Consider the following 21,181-nt stretch of genomic DNA (forward strand, 5'->3'; position numbering starts at 1 on the left):
ACAATAAATTACTTTAAATAATAAGTTAAAAACATTACAAACTAAGTGACTTGGTGTCTTTCAGTGCTTGTAAACATTCAAGCTGTCTCTTTCACTTACCCCCACCCGTGACTGTCAAAGTGAACAGTTCAGGGGCTGCTTGCAGGGGTTCTCACTGTCGTCGCCACCATGTAGCGTGGGAGATGGAGTCCAAACTTGCTCCTGATGCCAGCAAACATGGCCACGGCCAACCTGAAGCCTCCGATGTGGTCGGGGTTGGGCGCCAGCAGGCTGATCCGAGACTTGGGGGTGGGCTCAGAGCCAGCCGGCTTTCTGTGGTGTGGAGAGTAGGAGAAAGCGAGGAGGAGGAAGGAAGCCAGAGGCACAGTAAGCGAGTTGAATAAAGTAGAGACACGAGAGAAAGGTGAGGAGTGGTAGAGTAAAAGGAGAAAGGGACACTCCTCAGACAGGAGTTTTATTATCATCATTACTAAATCATATTAAACACTTATTTCAGCCACAGAAATAAACATCTTAATAGAAAATCAAATGTGGAACATACTCCTTAATGCTGAACAGATCAAATCCCTCATTGATTTTACACCAAGCTCTGTGATTGGCTGCCAACACAGACAGCAAAGAAGCACAGATCAACTCGGTCCAAACCACAGTGAATTTTCGCTGGATCTGCAGTTGATTTTTTTTTTTTTTTTTTTTACTGCGAGCCTTTAGGGGAGAGTGAGCTACATGTAAAAGCAATGAGTCATCCGGCTAATACATGCATGTGCAGCACAGTCTCAGCTGTCCGTAAAAAAAGAGAATTTTGATTTTGGTCATTTTGAGAGGTTCACCACCTCTGTTCCCCACTGGTCATTTTCACCTCAGAGAACTAGTCCATTCTTCCTGAGAGTGACTTTTTTGAGGTGAAAAATGACCTTGTTTTAATACTAGAAGCAAAAAGACCAAACGTCGAATAGGTGCTGTCTTCCCTGATCACGGTGCAGTAAGCTCTCGAGATTGAGAAAATGGCACATCCAGAGCTTTGAGTAAAGGCTTCTGTCTGTCAGCTAACGTGCATCGAATTTATTTTTGTGGCATTTCTTTTACTCTCACAGATGAGGGAGGAAATGCATCAAGAGCAGCTACTGTTTATTCAGCAGGTATTGTATATTGAAATGAACCCCATTGTTCACGGAGGACACGTTGTTTTAAAATGGGATAAACTAGCTGTAGTATTGTGTTTTTGAAAAACGGGTAAAAGTATTTTGTGTCATGGTGTTTCACTGGGAGATTTGGTGGATTGAAGTTGAAAGTTCTGTAACAACAAGAACAACAACAGAAACCACGCACAGCTTGCTGCAAAGTTCATCTCGCTGTCGTCCAAAAGTCAGTGTAGAACCAGCGCTGCAGGAGTTTATACGTCACCATGATTATTTCAAACTGAGGCGAGGGCTAAAACACTAAAGCGAGTTGATGTAAATTCAGTAATTCAGACAGTAATCTACATAAGTTGGGCTTAGTTTGGTGGTGGGGATACAACAATGTCAGAGGTTTTTAAACAATTATTTTAATATGAACACTGATTCTTTAATCAAGCAAATAAAATTACTGTATAATTAAATTAGTTATTGTCCTCACCTTAATAAAAAGCCATACTAATAGCTACAGTAAGCTCCAATAATAAAAATAGATATTCATTCATTTTCTAGCAACAAAATATTTTCAAATCATCTGTGCACTAAATAGCAGAGGAAAGGTTATAAACCAGATGCTTATCCTGATGAAGGGCCCTTTTTCTCAACGACCTAAATCATGAACTTTCTCCAGATAACAGGTTAATTGAAAGGTTTAGTCCGTAAAAACAGTCAAACCACTCTTTGGCCATCATCCATATCTTTAAAACAATGTTTTGTTTTAATCTTATTGACCAAAACATTCTCCAGTTCCCAGGGAAAGAAAGACCACAGAAGAAAGAAGAGAAAAAAACAATGCAAATGTTCAATATCAGTCATACAACACTCACTGATACACAAATATCTATATTGTTAAAGGATAATAAAATCACGTTCGCTTTGTTCTACAAAGAAAAACCTTACCATCAGTAAGGTATGTTTTCAGGCAAAAAAAGTCACTCCCCGCTGAATTAGGGCAGTTGGCCAGTAAAGAGATTTTAGTAGGACGAACTAAGAGCACATTTGGGGTATGAGGGGTAGAAATAGGACTTTGCAACATGTCCTCAGTGGAAATAATGTCTTAGTGTATCTACAGCTCTTCTTTATTAGATGTTTGACCTCGTAATCGTACCTCCTGCTCCCTTTATGGATGAGCGGGCCCCCTATTCTCTAAGAATCTTCCAGAAGCAGTCCACCAGGCCACTGTAGGTGGTCTGACCGGCACGTGCCACCACCTGAAGCCTGGTAATGATCACGTCTGCTGGGGTCACCAGAAAGGCTGCAAGCATGCCTGGGGAGAAGAGGGCAAGGGCTGTTTAGTCACGTAACACTTTTTTTTTTAACAGTCAGATGTTTGATTCTAAACAGAGTACAAATTTAAAATCAGCTCCAAACAAATAAGATGATTTGTAGAAAGCAGCCATCAGCGATCAAATGAAATCTTGCATACCATGGTAACTGCATCTGATAGAGTGGTTTTAGTTGTTGCTTTTTTTTTTTGTTCCCTCTTTGAAAAAAACACGTCATCTTGGATCTTGACCATCTTGTAGCAAGTCTGCCGCATACATACACTATGCACAAGTAGGGGCCAGTTCCTATCACTTCACCATCAAACAATCCATACCACCAGCGAGGCCATTATTTAATCTCTACCTTTTTTCTTCCTTTCCTCTCTCTCCCACTTTTCTTACAGCCATTTGAAAGGAGCCAGACAATGGACGGTAATGAGAGCAATGCACACTGTGCCCCGTGTGCCGCTAAAAGTGACTGGCTGACTGAAGGGAGTGACTGCAAAGCCTCCACTCCAGCCACTTCAGCCATGAATGGGCTCAATCATTGATGGCTCGGTCATTACCATCAACTGCCCTCTTGACGATTTACTCTGACTTCTTGGTTTTTGTAACGGCCAAACGAGCTATTCAGTGAGCCTGATCAACTCAGCATTAGGTAGCAGACTGGCACCCGGCAGAGACTGACCACCTGCACTGAGGAGAGGAGAGGAGAGAGGAGAGAGGAGAGGAGAGGAGAGGAGAGGAGAGGAGAGGAGAGGAGAGGAGAGGAGAGGAGAGGAGAGGAGATGATTTTTGAGGAGATGTGGAGGACAATAGTTAATGGAGAGATGTGAGGAAAAAGACAAGAAAAAAGAAAGTATGAACAAGGGATGTAAAGTAAGGATCCTGCAAAATAGTAGAAAAAAACCCAAAAAGGTGTAAAAAGAGCTCTGGGTATCACTCAACTTTATCTTTGACCAGTAGCAATGCACATTTCTTTTGCTATGAAATGTGTACAAGGCAGAATTTTAAAATAGTTAAAATGAATGCAATCCATGCTTTCTCTAGCCTTTGTTTGTACTTTGCTGCATTTCTTCAAGCGAAATGCAGCGAATGTTGATCGTCTGTGAACTCGTTGCTCTTTAAATCATACTGTTTCTGTTTCTGCTCTACAGAAAATGTTGGTTTACCCAATTATGAATAAAAGGGTCAAACCTCACAGTTGCACTAAAGCAAGGCATTTACCAAAAATGTAAAAAATAATTTTCTAGAGGTCATTAATATTTATACCAAATTTCTTGGTATTCTGGCCTGTAGTTGTGGGGATTTTGACAAAGTCAGATGGATCAACATGGATATTCCTTAGGTCCCACAGCTAATAAAGCCAAAAACTCCCTCTATAACTCTTTTTCACATAAGGAGCTAATGTGAGTTAGAGATGGCCAACACTATGATCTTCACAGACCAGAGTAATGCCCACCTAAATAATGCTGTGCAAACTGAGTGTGTAATTCAATTTCCTGTACTGACTGTAAAACACTAATTGCCAGAATGCTGCAACCGCTGATAAATATATATGAAAGAGGGATGATAAATGTGTTGAAGTAAGGAAAAAAATAAAGAAATCATGAGGCTCATTTCAGCTTGGAGTCTGTGGGCCGTGGCTGCCAGTCTTGTGGTGAGAAACTGGAGTGAAAATGGGGGAGAGAAGCAAAGATTTATGATTTTTCCATGTTGTCCCGTGCCTCTGCGTCAAAAAAGACAGCACTGCTGACACATCTTTGAGGATTCAAAACAAATAACTAAGTATCTAATAAAAGTCTTTTAAGTCATAAAGCGTTTTAACTTGGCAGGGAAGAGCTGTGTTGTTGTCTATATGTTTGTTTTTTTTTTTGTGCAGTGTGAACATGTTCAAACTATTCACAAGCATGTTTGAACGCTTACTTGCATATATGTGTAATGTGTATGTACAATATATTAAGATTGGAAAGCTTCCCTGCCGGCCTGGTTGGCAGGCATGTGAGGCGCTTCCCTGCAGCAGAGTTCCAAAACCCCAGTCCCCAATCACTGAGCAGCACTTTAATTAACAGCTACCGCCATGGAGCCTGCGGTCAGAGGCAGCTTGGCTTCCAAGCTCTGAGCTCTGCTACTGTTACTGCCGAACTGTGGAGGTCTAAGGCGAGAGCAGAGTGAGACCTGCTCTTACACTCAAAACTGGACCTGGACCAAAGATTTTATTTCATAACCTTCAAGGTTCTGTAAACTGCTTTAGGGACTCAAGCTGATTTTACTGGCTCACTATGGATAGGTACGCTCTACAGGGCCAACTAATGGAACTAATGTAACACATATCAAATGCCAGCACTTGGTATCATGAGACAGACTGAAACAATTAGAAAATCCTGGCAATTTGTTTTAAGAAAGGTACTTCTTTATATATATCTTTGATCATTTAGATCAGGTCTAAAATGAGCTGCATCCCCCTATTAAAGCAACCAAACAGAAAGGATGGAAATATATTACCTGCCAGGGCTCCACCAAACAGCATCTTGGCTAGCCCTATCCTTCCGTCCTCTTCAGTGAGGTAAGCCTTGGTGTGGGCGTTGCAGGGGAAGTAGGATGGGGATGTCCTGCAGTAAATAAGCCTTGGAGCCCTAGAGGAACCCAGCTGAAGAGGAAAAAAAACTAGTTGAGGTCATAATGTTGGGTTAAGAGTTAACGTTTCAGAAAGAGAAAACAAAAACAAGAATAAACAGAAAGGTGAGCAGAGAAAGAGTGATGGGGCTCAGGGGATTCAAACCTTGACTTCTGACTCGGGTCACTAGAGATGAATTGTTTTTCTCTCTGGCCACATGTGAAACTTCAACTGTCTGTTTACAAACCAGATATTCAAGCATCAACTGATGTTGCCGCCAAAGAAACCTGGTCCAAAAGACTCGTGGAATTCTTCTGGCAGAGTCTCTCCGTATGCAAACAATCTGCGTCCTCAGCAGCAGGTGAGGGAGGTAAGTCCAAAAGAGTGGGAAAAGCAGAAAAAGACAGACTGGCTGACGAAGATGGCTCCTTGTCTGCCACTGTAAACAACACTGTATCATCAAGCCTATTGAGTTTCCTGCTGTATTTCAAGCCTGTTGGCCCGCTGCCACCTTCTTGACACAGCAACTACAGTCAACAGAAGGCATTTAAAGAGCTTTGCAAGGCCTCCCTGTTTAGGATAGGCTTCATTTAACTCCTATGGGATAATCCTTTGGTTCATCCACACACACTCACACACAGACACACACACACACAAGCTGAGAGAGAACCTGAGGCCAAGATACCTGGGCTCTCTGTTTTTCCCTCTCTTTCCAGTGGCACTTCTTGTCTGCCTGTCCCCCCGCTCGCTGGCTGGGGCCGCAGCGGCTGCTGAAAGCTGGGAGATTCTATCGAAGCAGGGCAGACAAGCAGCGTCACAGGGACTGGAACTAGAAGACTTAGGGTGATAGTGTTGGGTTGGGTCATGTATTAGTTAAAGTGTGCAGATAGAATCACTTTACACCAAGATGAAAATCAATTCAGTGAGTTAGTTTAGTGGGAACAGTCAAATGCCTCTGGCATACTTCAGCACACTGCATACAAAGTACTTACATAAAATGTCTTCATATACATGAAACATCATCTGGGCCCATATTCTTCAAATGGCAACTTTCCCCCCTAGTGATGAATGGTGGCGCTAGAGCGTCAGTCACCCTACCAACTGGTAGCTACACCAGCGGAGGGTGAGCGTCAGTATAATTACCCTGACAAAGGCAGCTCTGTGCCTGGGCGCAGCCCCTCCGGAGCCAGCCCGTCTGGGGCTTGCAGGCTGGATCTCGTCTCCACCCCACCTCCCCTCCACCTCCACCTCCAACACCGCTACTGGTTTCTCACTGCACTTTGTCTCCTCTCTGTGCGTAGACCAGGAGACGAACACAAAGGTGTGTGCAGGAGAATAAACGTGTTTACGCACACTCACCTGGGTAACGCAGCATTCCTACAGACTGTAGCTATATAGTCACACACACACACACTTCGAGCATAGTCATAAATTACTAAGAGTGAGCACACACAGCCACAACAACAGGTAGACAGGTATACAAAGGCAAGGGGAGGCTCCTAGTGCTTTTACAGCCTTGTTAACAGAACCAAAAGCTTTACATTTAAGTTGTCTGTGCTGACAGGTGGTCACTTCAGCAGTCAGAGAGAAACTACAAAGATAAAACTGAGAAATATATATGGTCCAGTATATACCTTGTCTAAGTAAAGCTAGACGCTCAATGAAAAATAATTTGCTACTTGGGATTTGACAACACAAGTGCCATCATCTTACTTAAGTAAAATGCAGCAAATTAATACAACCACAGGTATGAGACTGACATTTTCACAGTTGATTGTGTTTACAGTTGAAGGGGAATCTCTCCTGCCAAGCTCCATTAGGACTTATTTGTGTAATTTAATTAGACATGCTCTGTTTCACCCTGAGGACTAATGTCCCTGTCTAGCCAGTTAAACTGCTGATGTTAGCCGAGGCCTTAGCTCGTTCACTGAATCCTACAGCTCCACTGTCTAAGTGGTAGCATCTACAAGACAACGGCTGTACCAAACAGACTGATGTTAAGTGGTAATACTTATTATGAGTCAAATTAAAAAGAACAACTAAAAAATATTGTTTAAACACACCAACACAGTACAGGATTGCTATATTAGCCCCAAATATGACACTGTAATCTTTCACGCCTGCTTTACAATGTGTTGGTGCATAATATCACACAAACCTGATATATTCAAACAGCGCACTGTAATTTTTAGCCCTGTGCCATTGAATAATACCAATTATGGCAATTAAGGTTAAATACAGCTTTTTGCATAAATTGTTCCTTTTCTTGTTCTTGAACAGAAGACCACATGGAATTGTGGATTTAAATGATAGCTGATGTGGGGTAAGGTAGAATGTATAATTGTACAATGGCTAATAGAAAAATGACATATGATTTAGTCATAACAGTGATAAGAAATAATGGATTGTTGTCAAATTGTGAGGGAGACGAAAATATAACAGAATGGATGTTTGATGCCTGGCATTGATTTGCCAATTAATTAAACTATGACTCTGGACTTTTTCCAATAATTAACCTCTATAGACAGATAAAAAGTGCAAATCTCACTGATTTTCTATATACATATCATACTGATCTGCCTATTCATCATTCATCTCATAGTGTCATTTCTGGGACAGAATAGAAAGAAGCTGAACTGATTCACAGAGTAAAGGTGGGTTTGGCTGTTTCGAGGCAGGACGACAGATTGACCTCAAACCCAGAGGCTGCCATGCTGTTGCAGCTCTCATCATTTTAATTTAAAACATGTTCTAATTCTGTTTTAATAACATTTCAGAGCATTTTATGCAGTAAAACCAAAAATGTCAACCTGACACTGCTGAGTTGTGTCAGGTTAATCTGCAAGCTGTTAATGAGTTTGCAATTGTTATTTTAACAAAGGAAAAACAGCCATACAGGGCTAACATGGCTAAGGCACAAGTTCACATTGTGCAGAACAAGAAGATTAATTCCAACGGGGAGAGCAACTGTTAAGGTTCAACTAAACTAAATGCTGACCTCAAGCAGTGTGTTTCCACTATGATTCTGGTATACAATATCAACAGTACAGTTTCAGTTTGGAAAATTATTGCCTTTACATTCTGACTATTTGCTGCTTTACATGCTGGTCACTTTAAGCTAAATAAACTAATTAAATTTCTTATGTAAAATATAACATGGCATAGAGCCACCATTTCTGAAGCACACTTCCTATATGTGATTCTTTAGTGTCCAGTTACATTGTGTGTTATGACCTACGGATGCACCTCTGACCCACCTTGTAAAGTCCAGAGAAACCTAGGTCTCCGGTGACAGACAGGGCGCAGACCCTCTGTCCCTTGCTGATCTCTCCTACGACCTGCAGGAGGATCTCCAGAGAGTTCACCTGGGAGCTGCCAGCCTGAAGAACAGAACAGAAAGAACAATGGATACAGATATGCTGGCTGCCACACATAATTTCTGCTATTCCTAGTTTCTATGTTTAATGTGATGTTTTATGTGACACGCAAAAACCATTATGACACAATTAAGACAAGTGATGTAACTCAATAGTGCCACCTCAGCAACCAGCTACAAAACAAACATGTGGAGACGAGGAGGGTGCAGAAGAGTACCGGGAAATCCAGCTGATGCAGTCAAGTCTGTCAGCTGTTTGTCTTCATCACACACACACCCTGCGGGGATGCTCTTTTTCTCTCTAACCTCTCACTTCACACAGTTCTCCAAACCTGTACTTGTGAGTGAAGGGCAATATTGCTACTGCATGTTAGGACTGGTCCCTTCGCCTCTCAGGTCGGCAGGGCTTTTAAAGCAACTTCTGTGGTAGAGTTGTGGCAAGACAAATGGCCAACTGTGTCTAGTCAGGGAACATAGCAGCATTTCCAGAATGCGTCTAGTGCTGAGAAATGTTTACAACATTCAATGATTTTTATTTGGAAACTGGGCTTTTTTTTTTCTTTTTTACTTTTGTGTTGCATTTTCCCCCTTTCTTCCATTGTTTGTCTCACTCTCTTCCTCTAACCGTCGTTTAAGTATTGACTCAGTTACTTTCTTGGAACTCCTCTCAAATGATCGCCCTCATGTTCTCTAATATTGTCTCTTTCTTGCTACAGTTGCCAGTGGTTACTGTAGCTACACGCAAAAGGGCAGCACATTGCAATTAGATAGCAATCGGTTGCCATGGCACCATTTTATGTCTTAAATCGGCCTGGTCTGTTTGTTGTTGTTTCTCTCATTTTCTCTCCCTCCTTCATTTGCTTCGTATGAATGATAGATTGTGCTTGTTGCCTCTTGCATTACAGGAAGGCTTCAAGCCCCAATCTGCAACATGAGCAGTTCTTTTGCTCAAAGTCGCTCAGTTTTAAGTGTTACCATATATTGCCTACGAAAAGAGAGAGAGGCGGGAGAGACACAGATCATAATTGTCTCATTGAAGGTGTGTGCAGCCGATTTTTAAATAACACAGAATGTAGTCAGCTACAGCTTCCCTTCCAGACCCAACACACGGCTGTGAATAGCAGGAGGGCTGCTGCTCCAAAGCTGCCAGATCTCACAGCTAACTCTTTATGACTTGTTTTATGGAAATAACCTAGTTGATTACATGCTGGCTAATAGCGCAAGCATTAAGAGACTATTGGCTCTGGCCCCTAGTAGTGTCGGCTGCTTCAATTAGATTCTAAGGAGACTGGAGATGGAGGAGATGGATGTACTGTTTACTTAAGAAGAATAAACAACAACACTGTTCAGAGAGATGGGCTGACAAGAGGAGATAAACGGAACAACAGTGCATTGCTTTTTGTGCACTTCGCCATCCCACATTCCTTCTTAACTGTGCAAAGTAACTCTGGCAAAACTTTGAACAGCGAGGACATACAGGAAGATTAACAGAAGTGAGAGAATCGATAAAATAAACACAGAAAGCTTATGAGAGAGAGAGAGAAAGATAGTGTGACAGAAACAGAGAGAGGAGTAGTCAAAACAAGAGAAGTGAAGTAAGGTCGAGGCTGAGGCAGGGAGGTTGAGGGTTGTGATTATGGAGTGACAACGTCGGCAGCTCTCTGATGATTCCCAGGTAATTACAAGGCAAGGTGATCCTAAGAAACCTGGAACATCAGCACCTTATGCACGCATCACAGCTCCTGGTTGCGTGTGTGTGTTTTGTGTGTGTGCGCGCTGCAAAAAGACCGTAGTAAAGTTTGAGGACCCCATCCCCCCCCCCCCCCCAAACACAAATACACACAAAACCACTCACTTAATGCCATACAAGCACTTAGCAGCAGCTAAAAACATTACCCGCTGCACATAAATAACAATAACAACTTAATTTGCACTTAACAACCTTCATGCTATGTGTGCAGAGCTGGGCGTGTGCGTTAGATCGACAGATAATTTTTTCCCGATTCACGTCAGTGAAACCTGAAAAAGCAGCCCATTACAAAGACTTAAACCAGCCGTGCAAACTATTTTATATTTATGATAAAAATGAACAATTTTGTATTAGTGTATTTTAAGTTTGGGTCTTCCCCCCGCTGTTCCTCTCAGCAGTGACCCAGTAAGTACTTTCTGTAACTTAAGGCCTAAAATGCAGGCCAGTAACTGCCAGATAAGCATCCAGCCAGTTCATTCAACGGAGCATGCCATTCTTACCAAATAATCATTAGAAACTGGCAACCCGCACTAGAGCTTAATGGTGCTGAGCCATGGGTTTAGAGAGGGGAGAGGGGAGGGAGCAGGGGGGGAGGAGGTGAAAAGCGGCAACAGTAGGTAAGAAGAGAAGAGGAGCATATTTAGAGGCCAGAGAAAAGCTGAAGGAGGCAAAAAAGGCAAAGCGGGATAAGACAGGCGAGGAAATAAAAAATAAAAGCTGCGGGGAGTAGATATCAAAACACTACAAAAGATGAAGTAGCTACATTAGGATTTGTTAAGTTTACTACATGAACATATACAATAACATTACTAGCCTCCTCTCAATCTTTCTTTTCTTTTATAGTCTGCGGATCTGGGCCTGACATTGTGGTCCAAACCAACACTTTCACAGCTACCAAATGATATAAACAGATTTCATGTGCTGTGGCTGGAACCTCTATAAGACAGGGTTCAGGAGGGTTCGACGTCTGTGTCTGTGTGTGTGTATGTGTGTGCAAGGTAAAGTGGCAGGCAGAGTGCGGTGCCAGCACTAACACGGGGGCCTCAGCCAGGATGAAAGGAGCTGTCACAACGGCTCACGCAGGAAAAGAGGCAAAATCCATCCATCCACACTCTTCTCTACATTTATCCTCTGCCACTCTTGTGGTTCTGCCTGTGAATCTATGCATTGTATAAAAAAGGACAACCACTATGGTTCAGAACATTTATTCGGTACATTTGCTTTCCTGGAGTTAGTGTACTTATTCAGGTATGTCTTTTTTTTGACAAAACAATCACTATCCAAAAATTACAGCAAATGTACCGTGCTAAAATATTTCTTAAAAATATTCCCAGAACAAATAAGGTCAGTTGAATGTGCCTGAGTGGAGCTAAGTCCATAATGACTTGTGTATCCTGAAATACTTTGCTTTAGTGATCAGCATCAAAAGAGGGTTGAGTGAAAGACTTCTTTCATTTGCTCAGGTTGAAACTGCTGGCCTTGGAGGACTCACTGTGTGTGTGGGGATGTGTGTGTGTGTGTGTGCACATATGCGTGCATATGTGCGTTTAGTGTAGACTGTGACAGCTCACTGATCAAAACCTATGATGGGGAGGGGAGCAGGTAACAGACTGATGGAGGGGGGATCTCAGGTAGCAGCTGCTGTCAATCTTCATCTCTGCTACACTACAAGTGTGTGTGAGTGCACCCGTGTGCGTTCCTGTTTGTCAGACGTGCACACACTCGTGCGAGTACGTGCGACGTGTGCGTTTGCTTTTTCATGTGTGATCGCTTCACATTCCATCAACAAACGACTTCGGGCCTCAAAACAGGTCTATGTCTGTCTGCTCAACTATCAGAGGGGTTGCACCTACAGAACATGTAAACATAGTTAGGAGATGTATGCTGCCATGGTACTGTACACGCCGTCTGTATGTGGCACATCATTTCTTCACAGTGCACTTTGAAAACCCAGCGGCTCCATGTTTGGGCTTTTTTGGAAAAAAAAAAAATAGGGAGAACTTGAAACAACATCTACAGCCACACTCACACCATCACACAGCTGACAAGTTGTTAGATTTAATCTTAAAATCTTTTACCTAAGTGAGGCTGTCAATAGTTACTATAGATATAATAGGTTATACAGTATATTGATATTCATCTTGACTGCTTGCAAAATTCTATTAGGCCACATCAGAGTAATTTGTCTGCCTCACATGATTTTCTTACTCTCCTTGTACTCAACCAGGTGCTTCTGTTTGAGACAGTCAAAATAGCCCCTGTTTGTAGTTGCCATCTTCTTCCATATACACCAAACATAAACCAATCATCCACAAAACTGAATCCAGACAGGTGAAGTGAATAACATTAATTATGTTGTTACAATGGCACCTGCCAAAGGGGTAGGATATACTAGGCAGTATATAAGTAGACAGTGGGTTCTTGAAAATAATGTGTTTGAAGAAGGGAAAATGGTCAAACATAACTGATGAACAAATGACTGTTATGGGCTCGCTGATGTGTGTGGGGACTGCCCATCTGGTCTGAGCCCACAGAACACCTTGAAAAACAGAACTTGATTGACAGGTGTCAGAACACACAGTGTGTACCACACCAGTCACAGTGCCCATGCTAACTGCTTTTGCCTACAAAGAGCTTACTGTGGGAATGTGAGCATCACAACTGGACCCTGTAGCAATGGGGGAAGGTTTTCTTTTATGTAATGTGGATGGCTGCATGCATCATTTACCTGTGGTACAGATGGCAACAAGATGCACTCTGGGAGTCCAATCCATGATCACAATGCAGCTTACAGGACTTAAAGGATATGCTGCTATCGTCTAGGTACCTAAACACCAGAAGACACCTTCAAAGGTCTTGTGGAGTCTATGTCTTGAACATTCAGGGCTGTTTTGGCGGCAGGGAGGGGCCTACACAATTTTAGGCAGTTTTAGACATGTTATCAACTTCATCCAACTCACTCATAGAAAATCTACCAGAATGATTATAAACAAGATGATATTGCACAACCGTGTTTGATTTGACTCCATTAAACTGCTCTGCATATTGTCACTCTTTTTTCTGTGGATGAAAACACAGCTAGTGCTACGTTAGTTTCAAATTCAGGTTGTTATCGCTGACTAAAAGTTGTACGGTTTACATGCATGATAACCAATAAGTGCTCGTGAAGAAATCTAACCATAATGTAACCCTGAGACTCACACATCCATCAGCAAGCACGAACGTTATCAATCTAGAGAACTATTAATTGCTGTAGATGCTTTTCAAAAAGATGCCTGACAAATAAGAGGCACAGGTTTAGTATATTGCTGTTAAAGTGTTATACTATACTATACAGTAGACTGTCTTTTCCATTTAAGGGTGTTATGATCCTAGTATTAGATAATATAAAATCTATTTAAAACATTAAAGTGAGGGAAGAGCTCCATGGATCTCTGTCTGTATGAATGTGCAAGCATGTGTCTGTGCACTTTCTAACGCAGTGCCTTACTGTGAGCTTTATGGCTTTCTCGGGCGCCACACCCAGTAGCTGTGGTACGAGACCTATCATTAGGAAACGACAGGATGATTAGAAAAAAAGAGTGCTCTGTGGTACCCCTACTCACACACACACACACACACACACACACACACACACACACACACACACACACACACACACACACACACACACACACACACACACACACACACATACATACATACATGTACATATACATATACATTTACCACTTCCACACACTCCACATGAAGTGTGGCTTCCTGCTGAGACTCTCCCAGACACTAATGAAATCTATTGATGTGGAGTGTGGGGACATCAGAGTAGCAACAAGAGAGAGAGAGAGACTAAGAAGAAGGGGTAAAGAGGGTATGAAGAGAGAGAAATTGCTTCCCAGAATAGGAAAAAAGGGCAGAGTATAAAACAAACCAACCAAAAGTTTACACAGACCTCAATTACAACCCAGAGTTGGATAAAAATAAACAAAATAATCACAACAGAGCACAATGAAACTTGGCCCCCTACCCAGCCCTTAGGCTCAAAGTGTATGTGCACGTGCATGCACACAGATGCACAAACACATACACACACCTTCTTAAAGTTACAAACACAGTTAATAATTTGCAATAGTCTGTGTGAGGCGATGCTGCACTCTCACATAATCATATACTTCAAGGACCTGCCTGGACTTCGTAAAAAAGGAAACATGCTTAAAGTCTTTAAAGTTATGCTTCCTTCAACACAGAATATCTGTGAATACACACAAAAGCTGCTCATTCTACTTGTTTCCCTCAGGAGATCTTTCTGACAGTAAAGGCACTTTGAACTTATATTACATAACTACAGTTTGACTGTCAGGATACCTGTCTAGCCATTTATCTGGAGCCGGACCTGTCCGTTTCTGTGTCTGTGAAGCTATTCCACTCTTGATGGCCTTTGTGTTTCCCACAGAAATTCAAGCATTCAGGTTTCCTCTTGGGAGCTCGGTGCTGTCAATCAAAATGAAGGAGATTTTAAAAGGGACTCGTCACCATTCCAAGAGACCATTTCTCAATCTTTCTTCAATCCGACCCCAACAATACCCACACAGACACACTTAGCCCGTTGCCAAAGACAGGGAAGGTAGTCATTAGGGATGGTGTTCCCTGGTATGTGTGTACTTGCATGCCCAAGTGTGCATGCATGCCAGTGTGCACATATGTTCAGTGTCTGTGCATGTGTTTATATGAGTGGGTAGGTCTAGACATGCGACATGACCACATCGTGACACAGACCTAGAGGTATGTGGCCTTGCGTGTGACGTTCATTGTCCCTTTCTGAAAGTCTCCTGCCTGCCGGTAATCACTTCAAAGGAGACAGGTCAAGAGAGGTGAACTTGTACCGCCCTCTTGTCCAACCTACACTTTTCTTCTTCTCTCGGTTCCCTTCTCTTTTATTGCCCCTAGAACACACTTCTTTCTTTTCTCTCATGTCGGCTTTGTTCCCCCAAAAAAGTCTGTTTTGTGAATTTCACAGACTGTGCATGGCTTCTCTTGAAATCTGTCTGTAAATACTAATTTGGGGATGGATTTTGGCTTTTTTTTCATACTTTTCTCTCTAGCATGACCATAGTGGCCATCATAATCATGGATCACCAAGGTTTACAACCTTGACTTAGCATAACTAACTGTATGTGGATATTTTGCAATTCTCCATGAAAAAATACCTTAGTAAAGGCCAAAGAAGCCCTCATTGCGCTTCACTTTCTTGAAGTAGTCACAGCTGCTCCCAAGTTCCCCCAGAGCCGCTCCTTCACTTCTGCATGCATGTCTTCACCAGATCATTGAGGTACATTGCACCAACAGCTACAGAGAATATAACAAAGCTTATTCAGATCAAACATACTTCCATTGTCCTCTCTTCACCCTTTAAAAACTCAACATTTTAGGGAAAATACTGCCATTACATGAAAATATCAATACTGCTGTCACATTTCAACTTATGTCTAAATCCTAATCCCACCCACTGAAGACAGTTGTAGGAATGCTAACATCACAGATTATCAAAGGCAAAAATGAAATAAATAAATCCACACATGTAGCAGTATCTGAACAATAAATGTCAATTCAGTTCTTTCTTTATTAAACTAACTAGACTAGTTAGACTAGATTGCAGAAGTTGTATGTATATAAAATGTATCAAAAACAACAATGTTATCTTCTGCATAAAACTAGAAACTAGAGATTGTGATTAACTGTCCATTCATCAATTGCAAAAAAAATCAACTACTACAGCAATTCTTAGTGAATTCTGTGGATTATAATGGAGACTATTTTATATTGGGGTGGCAGACCAAAGATAATGTCCACGGCTAGACACCACTTAAAGATAAATAACAACATTTGTTTTTGGGTGGCACAACCCTTTAAAAGAAAGAGGAAGAGGAGGAGGAGAAGGAAGGGGAAATCTGTGGGAGTAATGTTAAGAAAAACGTTGAGTGTTTTGAGTTCCAGTGTCTTTGGCCCGTCAGACGGACACAAACAGAAAGAACCGACCCAAGGCGACAGACTTAATTAGAGAGAGAAGAAGGGATGGCAGACCCATACCTCCTTATTAAGCTGTCTCCCTTGAGATAGAAGGAGGAGGAGAAGGAAAGAATGAAGGAAAGGAGGAGGAGGAGTAGAAAAACAGTGGGGAGTCTGGAGCCAAACACAAGGCCTAGGCACAACCCTTCACCCCCACCTTCATCTTCCTTCTTCTGATCAGTCACACAGGTACAAAAGAATCCTCACAAGAGGGTTTTCCCATGACACGCAGAGAGACGAGAGACAGGACAGAGTCAGACAGAACGATGGCAGAGAGAGGCAAAGAGATAGAAGGAAGAGAGATTGACCGAGAACAAGAAAGAGAGGGAACACTTCTCTTTAAGCAGAGGACTGACAGTTGCTCTTGTAAGCAAGGGCATGGGCAATAGAGGGGCCATTGTCCTCTCTCTCTCACCCTTTTCTTATGAGGACAGAAGAGGACGGGGGCAGGTAGGCAAGCAAGCAGGTAGGTGGGTGCATAGGTGGGGTGAAGGTATGCAAAGACCCAATGGGGTGTGACCCTCACCCCCTGCCACTAAGCCTAAGGTGAACCTGTAGATGGCTCTGCCACCTGGATGAAGACAGGACGGGAGCTGTCCCTGCCTAACTGCTACTCACAGTAGTAGGGGACACAATGAATTAAAACAGCTGGAATGAGCAGACATGGCCCTAGACAGGCTAATGTTTCAGACATCGATTTCTCTATAGCATATACTTCAATATAATTTTAAACGCTGCATGTCACATATCTAATTCTACAACCCTGCAATCTAAATTACAGGCTATTAAAATCAATCGTTTGTCACACCTGCTAAATAATGTTTAACTGCAAGTTTCAATTTTGTGATGGACTTTGGTATACCGTATAAGCTATTGCTCACAAGAAATAAGTAAGAAACTACTTGAATATGAGTAAGTAAAGGATCACAGAATAATACAATCACAGAATAAAAACATGTTTTAGAATGTGACATTCCGCACAGTAGCTGAAGTAACTGTAATATACTGTGATATAAAGATGAAACGGTGCTGTATTTAAAGATTATTGTCCTCGCCATTTGAAATGATTGTTTTTAAGTGTCAGACTTAGTAACATGAAGCTGTGGGCAAGAGTTAAAAACACAGGTGTTGAAAAAGACTGTAGACAACACAGCAAAAAACATTAAATGACAACTGATGACTACTTACAAATGTTGTTTCATGCTGTTTCTGGGCATTGAGCTGCTAAAACTATCTGATCAACTCATTGTATAACTGTCTAAGCCACTTTGCAGCAAGTGTTTTAAAACCAAAAAATCACACATTTGTAATTGACTTAGATTTTCTATTGGTCACATAGGTAAACACTAGAAAAACAAGTATCAGGTTCTTAGTACAACTGTGAGTGTTAACAGCAACAGTCAGACATCAATGTTAGCTACACTTCCCCCTCCACCAGAGGTACCTGTTGCCTCGCCTGGTCTGCCCAGCCCTGGCCTCTTGACCCTGGGGAGAGAGGGAGTGGGGGTGGGGTGTTGTACGTATGTATGTGTTGGGGATGCAGGTGAGGGGGGATGGGCATCTCTAGAACAGGTCCACCTGTCAGAGTGAACTGCCACCCCCCTCCTCAACTCATCCTCAAAGGTTTCTTCCTGCCTAAACAACCTCTATACACACCATCCTCCAGAGGATTTGTGATGCAGAGCAAGGCTTCAAGAGATAATTCTCTTCAATAGTGACTGAACAAAGTGAGCAGAGTACAGACTATTACTGTATAACAGGCCAGAAAAACAAGCAACAATAATACTGTGTCAATCACATTTACGTAGCTGATCATTTCCAAAGAAGCAAGTTGAAACATTAAATCTGTGGAAAGTCCATATATCAACCATTAGACATGTTGGTGGCTCATCAATTTAAAGAAAGCAACCATTGTTTCCCAACTTAAAGTGTGTCAGTATCAGTGTTTCAAGCACACAAAGTCGGTAAACTAGAAAGACTACTACTGCAGTGTGAAGCCTTTCAAATGGCTGTAAATGAGGAGTTTAATCTGTCCCCTTTCCTGTTAAACGTTCCACAACATGTCCTTAAACCAACGTCTGTCTAATAATATAGTTATTTATGATGGTTACTCTGATTTTCATTAGCGTACCACAGATGTTTATTAATCTTGTAGTTTTGTTGTTGCTGTTGTTTTTGCAGTTAAACACATGTACACACAGTGTTTTTGTCTACTGCCCTTGGAAATTATGTTTTGGAATTCCCCATATGATTCACATTAATAACTGTTTTATTATATAATCTTCAGCTAGTGCTGTGAATGTTTAGTTTGGATTTTGATTAAATGTGTGGAATTTAATGTTGTGAAAGGGGCTGAGAGGTCGGCATCGTGCCAAACCTGAGGACATCTGTTGGTAATAAGTTGATTGACACTGATCGTTGATAGAATGGTAAAAGCATCCAACCATAAAATTTACGGACTACTGCACATGAAGCAGGCACAGTTAAAAAGAAAAATGTTTTCCTGCCTTTTATCATACGGTCCATGGCAATTTAAACTAAAGTAAAGGGACATATCTCATTAATTTGGTTGAGCAGGTCTTCTTTTCTGACCTTGGTTATACAAGCGCATTCAGAAATCATTCAGACCCCCTTCCGTGTTTTCAGCTTTGTTATGTTGCAGCCTGATAGTACAAATTCAGAAGCCTCTCATCAGTACAAAACACATGAAAGCCTGCTTGCAGTTTGCATAAAAGCACCTAAAGGACTGTCTTTACTTCTACTGTATCATGACCAGTGATAACTAACAACACTATATATACTGTATACATATTATACTTTATTGTTTAACTGACTTTATAGTTTAAGTATTGAGATGTTAGGGGGAGAAAGAGAGAACAAGTTAACAGGATATAAAGAGAGGAAAGGCAAACCGGCAGACATGTAGAGGAATAAGGGAGGGAGAGAGAACTACATCAAAAAAGGAAATGGAGAGAACAAGCAAAAGATGAGGAGAGAGAGCTCCAGCTAGCTGGCGGCCAGCCCCTAAGGCCAAACCACAAGGGCCTAAAGTGGCTCATTGTGGTGGGACTGGCGTCTGTGTAGTGCTGGGCCCCTTTGCTTGCTCCCCTTTGGCCCCAGCCTGCTCCAATATGGCCTGGCCAAGCTTTCACTGTAGTGCTGGAACCCACCAGGCAACACAACTCCGACCAAACAGCTCAAGAAAAGAAGTCCTTTGCTCATCTGCCTGGGTGTCCTTACATTTTTCTTCCTGCTCCTAGCTATAAATTGTTGCTGCAAAGTCTTTTCACATTGTTTATTTACTATTTGGTCCTTGGAACATGTTTAAAGATGGTATTGCTTGTCTTTATTTCCATAGGTTTGTGTGTGTTTGTAATTTTAAGATACCAATCACTTTTCAGGGAGAGTTTTAGCTGTTTTCTCACAAGATGTTTCTTTTTTAAATCAGGGATTCATTACTCGTGAAAAAGAGATATAATTATTCTTGATTAGAAATCTACATAGTGACATATATCCCCACAGAATGAAAAAGAGCTGCCAGACTTCATATCCTATACCTGTTGCTGGCCGTAAGTCAAGTTGTAGGGCAGGCGCCTTCCTTCAATGGAGTGACCTCTTCAGTGTCCACTAAACCAACACATCTGATGAAGAGAAGAATGAGAAAAGTGAAAGGTTTCAAGTAACTTACAACTTGAAAACTCTCAGAGGGTTATAATATTTCCAAGCATCACTAAATCCATGTCCTTTGTTACCACAATCTGTCAGTCTGAAGTTACTCGAAGTTTATGGATCATTTTTCACCATGTGAAAATATTGTGACAGTCAAAAATCCAGACATGTGCTTGGCATGACTGTATTAGACAACTGATCTGTGGGAATTGACAACTCCCACCCCTTTATTTCGTCATCTCAGAAAAAGAAAAATATTTAACCTTTGGACAGAAAACTAGTGCCTTTCCATTGACTCTCTCTGATGGTCCCAGATTTCCCAGGCTGAGGGGGCGAAATAGAGAAGGGCAGGGGGGGACGCCAAATCCCCCCTACCCCTCTCCTCTGAATATTGGTGTTATTATCTCTTGCATCTCCAATCAAGGGGAGTGTAGAGGGCTATTAAAGTATCCCATTGCCCAGAAATAATAATCAGGTGGTGTCTCAGGCCAGGGTTAGAAATTATGAGTGTACTGGTCGGGCCGCAAGGCAGACGCAAAGGAAATAGGGGAATGTGAGACATACAGTATACAGTTGTTTTGTGCCATAGATCATACTGACTAGAACTGCCCATTTTAAAGATAAACAGGAGTTAGCATAGGGTTTTGACTGAAAGATGATTCTCTGGCACTGATGCAGTCACGAGTTGTTTGATCCATTGCAGAGACGTTTGAGAAGGAAGAAAGTACTCGTCTCTGAGGTATGGACCCTGGGGCTAAAGGTGTGCTTTGGGGGGCAAGTGAAGGATAGACTTACACTCCACAACTCTCTGACTAGCTGAGAAAAAAAAAAGAATGAAAGGAAATATGAATTCACTTGTGAGATACAATACTTCCATTACCACTGTATCATAACTTTTGTATTTGATTGTTCTCAGTAAAACACACAATAGATGTCTCTACCTGCTTGGCAAACATATCACATCATTAATGATTATTTCCACAGAGATCATATTATCCACCCCTAGAACAAACTGAATGAACAAGTTATACCCAAAACACAGACGCATCATCAAAACAAAGGTATTAAATTAAAACATTATTTTTAGTTTTTGTTCGCCACAAATAAAACTCAAGCACGTTGCTTTCAGGCTGAGCTGCCTTGTCAACATGAGAGGACAATAGTACAACATCCACATAGCAGTGGACAGAATGCCAATCTGCCTGTCCATCTCATGCTCCAATATACCTCCACTAGTAAAACATATGCCAGAAACACTTCCCAACT

The 21,181-nt window shown here is 41.8% G+C and overlaps 1 protein-coding gene across 1 annotated transcript; it reads right to left on the minus strand.

Moving 5' to 3' along the window:
• Window positions 1-61: 61 nt before the first annotated feature.
• On the minus strand, window positions 62-17,807 carry LOC113154088 (calcium-binding mitochondrial carrier protein Aralar2). Its single transcript, XM_026348095.1, is given in 12 exon segments — window positions 62-312; window positions 2,284-2,442; window positions 4,946-5,040; window positions 5,042-5,076; window positions 8,315-8,437; window positions 13,385-13,415; window positions 13,636-13,726; window positions 15,388-15,482; window positions 15,484-15,526; window positions 16,773-16,808; window positions 16,811-16,856; window positions 17,691-17,807. Coding segments are annotated over 12 exon segments (1,032 nt in total). The 3' UTR covers window positions 62-151.
• Between the last annotated feature and the right edge of the window lie 3,374 nt (window positions 17,808-21,181).

The sequence above is a fragment of the Anabas testudineus genome, chromosome 11 (assembly GCF_900324465.2).
Source record: "Anabas testudineus chromosome 11, fAnaTes1.2, whole genome shotgun sequence".
Classification (NCBI taxonomy): Eukaryota; Metazoa; Chordata; class Actinopteri; order Anabantiformes; family Anabantidae; genus Anabas; species Anabas testudineus.